This window comes from Bombus bifarius, unplaced genomic scaffold, assembly GCF_011952205.1.
Source record: "Bombus bifarius isolate JDL3187 unplaced genomic scaffold, Bbif_JDL3187 scf7180000009125, whole genome shotgun sequence".
In the NCBI taxonomy this organism is placed as follows: Eukaryota; Metazoa; Arthropoda; class Insecta; order Hymenoptera; family Apidae; genus Bombus; species Bombus bifarius.
In genome coordinates this window covers 3,238,681-3,252,367 of record NW_022884914.1, presented here as the reverse complement: position 1 = coordinate 3,252,367, position 13,687 = coordinate 3,238,681, and the positions used below count along the sequence as shown (strand labels likewise).

The 13,687-nt window shown below is 36.3% G+C and overlaps 1 protein-coding gene across 2 annotated transcripts in view; it reads left to right on the top strand.

The window, feature by feature from the left end:
* Positions 1-13,687, top strand: part of LOC117213646 (probable serine/threonine-protein kinase dyrk2) — a 267,253-nt gene that overhangs the window by 247,377 nt on the left and 6,189 nt on the right. For both annotated transcript variants that reach the window (XM_033459169.1, XM_033459170.1), the window contains 8 exons: positions 8,096-8,237; positions 9,018-9,234; positions 10,694-10,792; positions 10,976-11,134; positions 11,439-11,577; positions 11,944-12,259; positions 12,419-12,548; positions 13,056-13,507. In XM_033459169.1, the coding sequence (XP_033315060.1) occupies positions 8,096-8,237; positions 9,018-9,234; positions 10,694-10,792; positions 10,976-11,134; positions 11,439-11,577; positions 11,944-12,259; positions 12,419-12,548; positions 13,056-13,507 (1,654 nt within the window). The remainder of the gene's footprint in view (positions 1-8,095; positions 8,238-9,017; positions 9,235-10,693; positions 10,793-10,975; positions 11,135-11,438; positions 11,578-11,943; positions 12,260-12,418; positions 12,549-13,055; positions 13,508-13,687) is intronic.

Below are 13,687 nucleotides of genomic sequence, written 5' to 3'. Positions count from 1 at the left end.
TTTTTCTTGGATTTGTATACTGAGGAGAATTTATAAGCTTGAATCAAGCTTACGAGCTGTTATTTCAGCTTTATTACGAGTTATAAATTAGCTGGTAATTCGTGAAAGTAGAATTTACGAAGTATTCGATATTGACTGTTGGAGTAACAGTACAAGTAAGTTTATTATAACAGTTTTCATAGATAAGGTTTTGTTAAAATAAGTAAGCTGAAATAATTATATATAACTATATATACAGTATATTACACATATTAATTGATAACTGTTTCTGCTACAAGCAGCCTTAAAAAAATCGATGATTTATATATAGTATCAATTAATAGATCACAGATTTGAGTACAGAAAAGGAGAGATTTTTCCCTCCGTCAAACTTTCACATCTGCAATTATTTTCATTTTTAAACTGAAAAATATAACTCTTGTATTGCTACGATGCTAAAAGCTTCCCCAAACAATTACTTCAATTTTGTGAATTCAAAAATAACTCTTCGATAAAGACAATGGTAGAAAATTAAATGTTCAAGTTCAGAAAAGTTATGTATATTTCCAGACGGCACGCATATACATTGCATTAAGCAATGTTCATGAATGATTAATTACTGTAAAAAAATGGGAAACTAGGAAAACGTTTGGAACACCCCGTAGGTGATAGGTCGTAGCAGTTGCGTCGCGTTCGAGGTATCGCGTTAGAAAGGTGCGTGGCTGCAGTCAAGAGATGTCACAAGGTAAACCGCATGCATAACTTGGATATAGGGAATTATTGTACGTATGTAACTACCTATCTCTCGAAGATCGAAGCACACCGGCATCATTCCGACTTGGAACGTTCTATCGTCCTTGGGAAAAATCCGCTCTTGCAAACGTATCTTTTCTTCCCTTGCGTTTCGTTCTTTCTACTTGGCTCGTTTCTCTTTCGTATTTGTACGTGGAGCATTTCGAGTCTTAAATTGCTTTGTTCTTTCGAAAAAAGATTGATATAAATTACAGTTATTAGATAATAGTAACGAGTTGAAATAAATAGTTCAGAAAGCTTTTCTGTTAGATCTATTCAGAATTTAGTTGAACTATTTTTGTATCTTCTTTGCACATTTATAAGTAAATGGTCCAATACTTATAAATATAGCATAATTATCGATACACATATAACTAGGAATTTCTAATTACCGATTTCATAAAAATAATAACAGCAACAGGATCTAAATACAGTTCTGCTGTTCGTGCTAAATATTATAACGAGCTTTTTACCTTGGACATTTTCTAAGGATTCCGTAGACCTTTGCACCTTGAAATTCTCCATTACGACACAGTACAGTACAAACATCCGAGGAGGATCTTCAGATTGCAAAGAACCAAAATGACTACCAAAACAAAGAATCTCCATAACCATAAACCTTTCGCCAAGAATGCTTCTCTCGAAAATCCCGAAAATCTATTTAAAGCTGGGCTTTTAAGATCGGACGTTTTTACTCGTCGGGTGAAAACAAGGTCCACTCGATATGTACTTTAATTTTCGAGTGTCGAGGGTCAAGCGGCTTTGGCTTGCGGTATCGGTTGCCGCGCGAATGTTGGCCACCCGTGAATCCTCGCGTTTTATTTATGCTTTTCGAGCGGTTTGCTGCCGTCTGGTAAAGGCCCGGCAACGAGGAGAAAACGAAAAGAGAATAAAAGGAACAAGAGGACGTGGAAGACGAAGAGGAGAGTGCACGATTACAATTTATAGGAGCGACGAGCGGGAGAAGCTTCGTCTCTCTCGGTTATTCCGCACGTCTGCTTTTTATTTATGCCGATGTAGCGACGCGAGTCATGCGATCGCCGACCGATAATAATTTTTCATTACACGAGGTCGATCGAGCGAAGCACTGTGTTGTGAAACGCGAGAAACCCCGAGTTCGATGTCAACTGTTTTTCTTTGTCCGATACTGCCCCTGTGAAACGTTGGAAGCTCTCATTTATGAGAAACTTCTATTAGATTTCCACGATTTTAATTTGGGACATAGATCTGCTACGTTCGTTCGTTTATTAGATATGAATTTTTATTTTGCTCTCGTATGTAAGTTAAAGTTCGATTAAGTAATTGGTCAGCAAGTAGGACGTGGTCTTTATTATTACTAATTATTATTAGTGATACGCATTGAATTTTTCACTGAGATTCTTCAGAATTTTTAATAGACACAGATTTATAGAGTAATTTTTGTATAATATCGTTAACACAGGCTATGGACAAACATAAAGAAAACGATCTTCAAAGGTAAATAAACAAACCCCTAATGCACACAAAACGTGCCCACAACGTATATAAACAAACCCAAAGTACGAGTCATTCATATAAACACGATATTATACGACACTTTATGAAAGAAGATCGAAGAAATACTTGTAATGAAATCAATTCGGCTGGTGTAATTAAATCTTCTTTCTTAAATTTTCAAATTATCGTCCTTATTTTCTTTATGTCACTTAACAACCACTTTCTTTTTTTATTAATTAGAGGAATGTTTTATTCGGAAGTTGCGGTTGTCAGCCACAGCTTGCAACTTACCTAAACAAGCGACTCTTAGGCCAATGACCAGCAGTAGCCGCTTCCCATTAACGCAAACGAGGAAACATGGACAAGTCTAATTGAGCTGCATGTATTCCTTTAAATTACTCGAAACACCCTAGAAATTGAAATTATACTGTCCAAGTATTCGACCAACCGACCATCTCACCAAACCACACAGCACCATAAAGTACTATAAAAAGAACCATTGCGTGAAATCCTAAAGCGAATGAATTTGGTGCAACAGGGATGCTCCTTGACGATGGCAGTTACACACGGTCCCGTGACCCCTTAATAGAAATTTATGTCAACATTCGTCTGGTCTTAATCGTCGTTCAGTTTAATCAATTGGCGGCGAATCATTTTGTCGAGCTGAACGCGAGTATACGCTCGATTAACCAACGAACTGTCCATTGAGACTAGAAGCTATCGTCTCTTTGACGGTCTGGTTCGATATAACGTGAACGAACTCGATAATTTCCACGTTTCCATCGATGTTCGCGTGATCGCGAGCAAGCTCGATTCTAAAGATTATACGTTACGCGAGCTATAGTGAATTATTTAGGAGCTAAGAAATATTTATAGATCTCGGATGAACGAAGAGGGGATTTTCCTGTTTCCAAGAATGTTCTTTAGAAAACCTCATCGACATCGGAATCTTGTCAATTTATAAATTTACCATTTTGCTTGGCTTTACTTGATTTTGTTCGCTTGGATACGATTATTATTACATTGTAGATTTTTATGCATTTATAAGCTGTGAAATTTAAAGTTGCACAGAATGTATGTAATATGGAAAAATATATAAAATATCCAAAGTGAAGTGTTAAAAATAAATATCTGCTTAAATTCTATTTTTTCAGTCGTCTTTATAAAGATGTAAATTTTCATAAAAGTCTACAGTATAATTATTATAATTCTTAGAAATAAAGGTGAGAAGTTTATTCGTTTTTTATAAACGTTTGAAGAGTGTATTTTCTTTTTGAGACAAATATTTGATATTTAAGATCAGCAATCTCATACTTACGTAGATACGTAAATCTTCTTCTCTCTACGGGGTTACGAAACTGGATGCTTATTTCTTTCTGAAATATATTATTTCTTTTTTCGACGATCAATATAAAATCGGACGTTAGTTTCAGAAATATTCTATTATATGAGATTGTCATTACCAGGACTTCTATCAGTTTACATTCTCCCATTATAAATAAAGTTAAAGATCTTAATTCTACTTAAATAGAGTGCAATATATTTAGAGACACGATTTATTCTGAATATTCCAATCAATCAGGTTACCTAGCCAATGTACGTTTAATGCAAAAACTCTTCGATTACGCCATTCAATGGAAAATTATTTCACTTAACGTAGCTCATTTGCATTAACATAGTATTAGAAATGAATACGATATCCGTAATCCACACGTCGTTACGATAAATTGCTCGCAAGTTATACTAACGAGACTCGATTCTACGAGCGATATTGTAAACGAAGAAGAAGCTGCTTGTTCTTCTATGAATAGAAGATCCATAGAAGTCTCAATCTTCAACTTCCGATGATCTACTTCTCCTTTCACTTTGATTTATGCTTCATTCATCGCTTCCTATCGGGCTAGTTAATGGTCAGAAAAGACATTTCGATATTATCTTCCAACCGACTTCACTTTACTTCCACTTAATTGCTACTCTATAGTTCTCAACGCAAATGAACACAAGATCCTAGGATTACGCGTTACGCCGATGAACTACCTGGGAGCAACAGAAGATTCTGAGATACAATCAACGCTACGGATGAGACAATTTTTCATTTTCTTCTATTCTAACATCTTCCAATAGAACATTCCTCTGATAAAATATGGTAGAATATTCCTCTAATATAACTTGTGGTTAAATCGCGGATGTTCATGAATTTATGACGCAGATAAATATCTATTGAGATCCATATAATGTTCCAAAATATATATACAGTCACTCTCGAATGTATTCGAATACTTCTAGGAATCTACGATAAGTGTTGAAATATTTTTGTGAGCCACTGTATATAAAGAACTCATTGTAACATTTAATAGGCGAAGCATATCTCTATTTAGATTTCATTCCTATAATTATGTTTATAAAAAGATAAAATTGCATAAATATAGCCAGAGTGTTCTTATGATTTATGAAAAACGATGCACTTTTGAACCTTTCTGTATCTTGTTTTCAATTATCCAGCTGAAAGTATAACAACACAACCGACTGTTATTTTAATCGCATGTGATTAACGCGCTTGACTCTCGCTTTTTATTTCTTTACTTTCATTTATCTAAAAATTGAAACGTAGCGATTACATTTATAGTTAATTATACACCGTGTGTTTGCATCTACATAGAAGATAGAGAGTAATTTATGGGATAATTGAAAAAAGAGTGCTTCTTGGTATAAAAATAAGGAAATTTTATCACGGTCTGAAATAAATAGTAGAAATGCAAAAACACTCTACTGGTTCGCGGTATATCGTTTGCCAATATAAATGATAACCTCGAGCCAAACCTTGTAAGTCCGCGAAAGCCTTGATAATTACCACCTTCAGAAGGAAGTAATTAGCGCTTCGATGTTTGACTCTTCCGGAATATTAATTCCGCCTGTGGCGGACGAATTTTACGAAATAAGTTCATTCAGGCGCGAAAATAACATACATGGAAAGCGTCAATTAATCTTCGATATCGATGCTTGACGTGTAAGGAAATCAAAACGAATCATCATCCAAGCTCTCGAAATTCTGAATCCCACACCACTCGGCCTTCGTTCATTCATTTCTTGCCAACACCTTCGATAGCACGATCCAACGATCCATCAAAGCTTTCAATCTCACAAATCAACCATCCAAAGATTATAAAATCTCGTGAATCCCACGTTTCCTCGTGAAGCAAGATCTCGACAGCGTATCTTTACTTGTAAGGAGCTCGTAGACGAACGAATTTTGTCGGTTTCCAGGTTTGTGCCGATCGATCGTGTTTTACGCATTCCTTAAAAGTTACGCTTATAGTTGATGCATGTCCCGACGAACTGGCATTTTGACAAATGAAACACCTGAAGAACGAACTGCATGCAAAGCTACTTTCGCAAGAAGCTATTGAATATTTACTTGAGATAAGTAAATATCTATTTGTTAGTTCAGACAATCAATGATTTGAAGATCAAATTATCTTTATATAAAAAGATATATATTGATCTATATTTCGACGTACTACTCGTCAGAACGTCAATTCGACAGAAATCTTATCTACTGTAGCTTAATTTAGGCAGAGCAGTTCTAGAGCAGAGTTCCATTGGATTGCTCGAGGTAAATCGCGAAATCCGCAACTCGCGAAGAAAACGCGCGAAGAAAATTAACGGACGGTCGTCGTGTGATTGTTCAACCCCCACCATTCGCTACGGCGAAGAAGAAACGAGACAAAGACAGCCTGATTGTCATTCAAACGGCACAAGCGACCGGTGACTGCCCTTGGCCACACGGAAAGGCGACGCTTCGCAAACGAAACGCTTTAATGCCTGAAAGAGGAGACATAATTGTCGGCTCCGCTTCTCCTGGTGTCGTTAAACTCGTTAAGCTACTGTCGAGGGTCAATAATCCAACATTCTCTGGCGTCTAACTGGCATTCTTGTTTGTTCTATTTTTGAGGAGATTATCTCAGAGATCTACTCTTTTCCTTTTTTTTCCTTTTTTTTTTTTTATTATCGTTAAAGGCCAAAATTCTAAGAAGTTCTTCCTAAAATTCTTTTCCCAGGCAATTTACGTGCTTGAGTCTTATTTTTTAATATTGTATCGATTAATTTTTAACGATTTCTTTATGATTTCGTCATTATTGTCTCTCCTTTCATATAGATCAATTTTATAAAGTTCGAAGAAATCAAATGGGTTAATCCTGTTCCATGGGTTTTCCTGTTCCTCCTATTCTTTCTTCTTCCTTATCTTTTTTATCTCGGTCGGTATAAAAGATGGTTCTTTATCATTTTGAGATTTGAAGTCGGCTGGTTGATTGATGGTGTTTGACTAGAGAGGAAAATAGAGAGAAGCTGCCTTTTCTCACTTTTTTATGTGACATGTGCGAGATTTAGTGATCGTTAAATGTTTGGTACGTAGTTTATGGTTTAGATCGAATAGAGGAAATGATTTCGTTTTACGACAGAGAAATTTCGTTTCGTGCATTGTGAATGTACATGTGTTTATTTTATCCTTAACTTTCCGTGTAGACTGTAAGCAAAAGGAAAAATTTCTAATAGTATTCAGTCTATCCATATGGAAAAGGAATAAAGAGAAATTTAGAAAAAATATGCAATCAAACAAAATCTCATTTTGTATATGTCAATGTAAAGAAATAATAAAAATACAAAGAAAAATCTAATCTTTCTTCTTGCAAGATCTTAATCACGACTTATGATGAAATTTTTTTTTAAATTATTGCCTCTCTTTGAAAATCTCTTAGCTCGGGAGTATGCGTGTATTTTATTTTTATTCTGCATCTTTGATTTCAACATTTCTTCCACATTTTTAACTTCAAATGGAGCAAGTCAGCTGAATATTTTATTTTCGTAGACGTCAAACGCAAAGACTCCTAAATATTTCACCGAGAGCAATAATAATTCATGAGAGGGTAGTTTCTTTCTGTATTGGTGGATAACCTAGATTTTCTTTGAAAAAGTTTTTCAATAATTTCACTGAGTAATATCCCAAGACACAACGAGTTCGCGTGCGTATATTGTATTACGATCACGGGAACGTAATCGGCGACGTGATTCTCGTTGTCGACAACGTCCACCGGTGGAATTTATTGCAGCCACCCCGTTACCCCACTTTCCCTCGAGAAACTCGGTGATTGTAAAATACTGCAACGAAAACGCGGCTTTCTTTGTCCCAGCCTGGATAAATAAATTTGAAAGTTGGGAATGCATCGGTGTGAAAAAACGTGATATTTTTTCTTCGCATCTCTAACGTGATAATGGAAAAGTTTTGACCCCGCTAGAACAGTTCTACGGTATAAATTATAGTCGTTATCATCGTTAAAAAATGTATTTCGACGCGAAATTTTCCTTTTTATGAATTCTATACCTAAAATATAAAAAATATAATATAACTTGTTATCTATATGTTGTTAAGTTACATACATTTAGTTTTTATTTAGTTTACATACATTTAAATATATGTATCTAGGTATCTTGAGAAGTTATTAGTCTTTTAAGAATTCGTTAAATTTTAGGAAAATGCAGATGTGCGATGTAAAATATCTTTTTCTTATCTCAGTGCTTTGTTTATCATTTATAAAATTCTATTAAAAACTATCCTATTCGACCCATAAAATTTTTGTCTTTGTGTTTATAAAATAAATCTCTGCGTTTATTAATAACATAAAAACATATTTTATATTACCAAATAGCAAAGCTTATAACATTTCCTCGTATCGTTATGTTTTATTCATATTTGTATCAAATGCCTATTTTATAAAACGATATATGACGATAATTATATAATACTTTATGGTTATATTTACTTATAAAACTTTATGGTTCTTTGTTTCAGAAATTATTGTCATTCTTTCATCCCAAATCAACACGAGTGGACAAGTCGGACAACAACAATACGACCAATTCCACAACTAACAACATTCATAACAACATGCCGATACACGAACCTATCAATGCCACATCTCACGACGTATATCGTACGTACAATTATGCATTTGCATAAAATTGAAGTGGTGCTATATCACTTAACCACAGGGTGCCTGCAAGGGAATAATAAACGATTCTCGAACGCTATTCTCTGTTGTTCTTGCGAATATCAAAATGATACTCTGTGTATTGTATCGATAAAGTCAACCGAGTATGCACGTGAATATATGGGATTACGTGATTTACGCGAATTAATACCTTTTCTTTTTTCCTTTTGAGAACCTTGACATCGTTTTTAATGACGTTTGTATTCGTGCAGTTTTCAAGGAATATATTTTCACGTTCACTTTCAGGCACCCCAAATTGTAACAGTTATGAAAGAAAATCATATTCGGGGAAGAAAGCGATAAGAAACGATTAGATTGTGTTCTAAGAAATTTCATTTGCCTGTTTTTACGAGCTGAAAGTGATTTTCAAATTTTCATTTAATATAAATTGTTCACGGTAGCGAACATAAAAGATACAAGTTCGTGTTTTACATTTTGTTCACTTATAATTTTGATTTCAATTTCGATAAGTAACTTCCACTAACTTCGTCAATAATTTTAAATTCAAGAAGCATCGTCACGCTCTAGAATCACAAACATTTCAATGGAATACTGACTTGTGTTAATCTGTTCGTAATATTAATTTATCCTAAAGAAATAAAACACGATAAGAGACGTAAATTATAAACAAAAATTTGTTAACACCAAATTACATTTGTTCTATATTTCATGCTATATCTTATATATTCTCATGATCTATATATTATTTAAAAAATAAAACAGCTGGGAGATTGCCAATGACACCTGCGATAGCTCGCAAGTATTATGGTTCGAGGCTCACCGATTTCGAGCTCGCCGAAATTCAAAAATACTCGGAGATTTGGTATCTCGGACTGTCAGCCACGAAAATCCGTGGCAAAGACGGCGCAGCCCAAAATGGTGGATACGATGACGAAGACGGTAGCTACAACAAGGTCTTCCACGATCATATCTCGTACAGGTGAGTGTTTCCTTTTTGTTTTATTTACCTTTCGTCGTTGCCTCTTTCTCTAAGAAACTTTCGTTTTAATAGCTTAACATTCGAATGAACGTTTTATTCGCGAGTCGATTTTACGGTTTCCTATTATCCACGCGTTTCGACCGCGGTTAAGAGCAATAAACGATTTAATAGGTTACGCATTCTATTCGTCGATTAAACCGGAGAAATAAAACGTAATTGTCGTGATTTTTATATTCCTAAAGCAGCTTTTTAATCTTTCTCTCGTTTTATTCGCCTAATAAATGATGCTCTGTATTTTTATCTATAATCGTTTCTCACGGAAAATTTGTCTTCCGATTAATCAGATTACTCAAATTTTCCATCGTAGCTCGTTCACGTTGGATAGAAATTAAGGAAATAAATGTTTGTATAAATAAATCTGCCACTTAATCTTTGTGTACGTTCAAGGTTACACAATCAGCTTTATGTTATAAATTGCAAGATAATACTTCAAAGCGAAGAGAAAAGCTTAAGACGATGCAACTGAAACGGTAAATATCGCCTTCCAAGTCATGTTCGTAGCACGCAATCGCGTCCACGTTTCTTTTGCCCTGTTGTTACTTAAATCAGAAGTAGAGTATCGAGGAGCAATCATTCTACGCGAAACGAGATACGCTGCTTGAAAGAAACAAGTTTACAGGCTTCGATCATTTTGTAAGCAGAACAAACGCACTATCTATCGTGGGAATGTCCTGTGAAAACTGAATCTACGATTCTTCGATCTAAAGTACGTTTCAATGTATTTCGTTATAACTTGGAAATTAGATATTTGCGACATTTACGAGTCGGTACTACACTCGTCATCAAAACTTTCTTAGAACAACTAGCTGCAACCCTTACGGAATACCTTTTATAAATTAACACGATTTACAAAAAATCTCAATTTTGATAACTGTGGAAAAATCAGGCCTATAAGTTACGTCTTTTTTTATTTAATACGTCAGACATAACATAATATTTTAATGAAAAGAGTCAGAGTTCTTGTAAATTGAAGTCTCTATAATCCACGGATTCTTTATATACAATAATAAGAATTGTGATCGATTAGAAATCTTCAATTTAATAATAAAAGAACACATTAGAACGTATGAATACATCGAAATGTATAACTTCTAAGTTACGAGGATTAAGATCATTTTTAATAATTTCAATAGTATTAGTATCAGTGTCTTGCTCAATGACAAACGATTCTTCGAAACTTTTCATACTCTCCAAATCGAAATATAGAAAAGAACCTACCTTGCGATATAATTTAAAAAGCAGTTGCGATCATACAAATATAACCATAAATAGTACGACATGAAACGCATAATAAGAAACGCATAATAAGAAACAAAATCCAGAAAAATATTCCGAAGATCTTAAATTTCTATTGTAAAAAAATGTTCGTAGCACTAAAAACTCGTCATTTTCTGTACAGATACGAGATATTGGAGGTGATCGGGAAAGGAAGCTTCGGACAAGTGATCAGAGCGTTGGATCACAAGACGGGACAGTACATCGCCATCAAGATCATCAGGTGAGCAAACGTCTTAACGATCCCTGATGTCTCTTCGATGAATCAGTTTATTTTACCATACAGATTCACGTTTACGATCACGGCTCGTTTTTATCGTTGCTCATCCTCCGTTTCCTTTCACGCGTACCTATCCGGCTTTGTTCGATCCTAAAGCGACATATCATACAACGTACTTCTTTACAGGAACAAAAAGAGATTCCATCATCAGGCGCTCGTCGAAGTGAAGATCTTGGACCACCTGAGGAAGAAGGATTTGGAGGCGAACGCGTCGCACAATGTGATACACATGCTAGAATACTTCTACTTTAGGAACCATTTGTGCATCACCTTTGAGTTAATGAGGTACGAAATATGCTTCGTCTTCGTTTTAGTTTTTTCTTTAATCTTCGCTCTCCTCTTTTGGGGAAACACGCATTTGATAGCGTTCCAACAATAGAAGTGTACCGATGACTAAAGTGAAAAACTTGTACCAAAGAAATCACTCTGAAAGGTATATGAAAAGATACATATATAACATAGGGAGAGAAACAAGATTTTGTCCATATATTTTGCAAACAAATCTTTCGAATCTCTGAAAATGCACCGTTATAACCGTGGAAGATTTCTTGTAGAAAATTACTCACATAGATCGTGTTTCTTCTTACAGTTTGAATTTGTACGAGCTAATCAAAAAGAATAACTATAAGGGATTTAGCCTGAGCCTAATACGACGATTCGCCAACTCGTTAGTTAGCTGCCTGAGACTGCTGTATCGAGAGAATATCATTCATTGCGATTTGAAACCCGTAAGTATACCATGTTTGATCTCAAATTACAGTCTCATTCATGAAATTCAAAAGCTAAACTTCTTAACTATTGTAAAAACTGTGAACTTTCAGTTCTAGTTTTTTTTTTTTTCTTCTTCTAGAATTAAAACCTCGTTAGAGTTTCTATATTTCCTTTGTCCCGATCAATTTTTTCACAAAATCGAAGAAAATATCTCTGCTCAGTTGATAAAGGTTCCAAGTTCTCGGTAGTTGACGCGTTAATGAGCAGACCGTGTTCAAAGTAAATAGTGATGTAAAGAGCAAAGAATGCAAGGGGTTAATGGGAGCGAGGTCTCTCCCTGTGGTTAACGCCATTTTCTAATCCGTCGTTCTTGTTCGTTGCAGGAAAACGTGCTTCTGAAACAGCGGGGATGCAGCTCGATTAAGGTGATAGATTTCGGATCCTCGTGTTACAGTCACCAGCGTGTATATACATACCTTCAGTCCAGGTTTTATCGAAGTCCAGAAGTGATTCTGGGTATTCAATATGGTACGCCAATCGATATGTGGAGTTTAGGCTGCATTTTGGCCGAACTTTACACCGGTTGCCCGTTATTCCCCGGCGAGGATGAGATCGAACAGCTTGCTTGCATCATGGAAGTTCTTGGACTTCCGCCGGAACATATTATCGATCTCGCGACTCGTCGCAGGCTTTTCTTCGGTGAGTAGAAACGCGAAGTGGGGATATTCTTATTATGCGTACTGTATCATTGAGAAGTTGATAAATTATAGTGGTAGAAGAGGGAAGGATCTTTTATTAAGGATATTGGGCAGGGGTGGTACGTAATTGTATAGCTAAAATCGAAAGGATCCGTTTCAGATCCGAAGGGAAGTCCTCGATGCGTGACAAACAGCAAGGGCAAGAAAAGGTGGGCTGGTAGCAGGAATCTTGCTATAGCTCTCCGTTGCACTGACACACTTTTCGTTGACTTCGTTCGCAGATGCCTCGAGTAAGTTTCTTCTGATAATTTTTGATTACTTTCTTGCCGTCTTGAAAAGAAGGAGAGAATCGCGAAAGATTATTTATCGCGTGTTCGTTTTGGAGAAATTTTGGTTGATATATGACTTATACAGTACGTTTTCATTATACGTAATTTATAATTTCTTATCCAATATAAAATGGGGACATTTAACCGCTATCTCGCAGGTGATGCGATTACTCTAAACAGTTAATAAGAAAGCGAGAAAATATATTAAACGAGAAATTAAGAAATGGATCTCCAAATGAAATAGAGCATTTTATTGAACACAAAAGAACATTCGCGTTATTTATGGGATAATACTTGTAATACGTTTGGCTCCCTTAAGACTAAAAATAACAAGTCCAATTCCAAAGAATCGACACGAAGTCATCTGGCTTGAAAGACACATAAAGCACGGTCATTAACCCATTCAAACATCGTCATCGCGCTGCAGAGAAACGTTTCTAACGAAAGTGTATTCCTCTTTTCCGACAGGTGGGATCCACAGAAGCGCATGACCCCCGACGAGGCAATGCGTCACGAGTGGTTGAACTCTTCTTCCTTTCACGTCAGCTCCTCGACGTCGACGATAGCCGCGTCGACGGTAAACGCGAACACGAATGCGAATGCGAACACAACGAGCATGGAAACCTCGTCGCAGTCCGCCCACGCTCAGACGGTGAGCGTGACGGTAAGCGCGCCGAGGCAACGGGCGACCACCGTCGAAGATCCTCCGTACTCGATGTATCGTCTGTGCAAGGGACGTAAGTACGTGCAGAGGATCAGTACGACCGAAACCACCGACAACGCAGGTCTCGTAGTGAAAAGCAAGCTGAACGGAAGCGCGAGCAGCCACGCGCTCGCGAGTAGCACGCAGACCACTACCTCGAGGCACGCTTCGACCGGCGATATCGTCGCGAGTCTGGATCCAAATCTCGACGATTCCGGTACGTTTTTACCTCCGATATTGTGAAATCGGTTTTGCGCTACCCACTTCTAGATGCTTTCGCGTGTCGCGATCGAACAACACTCGCTCTCCGACATACACCGAGATGATATATGAAAAGATTGTTTTATACACTAATTATTGTAAGAAAATGACAGGCGTATGTTGGTCACTTTTTTTG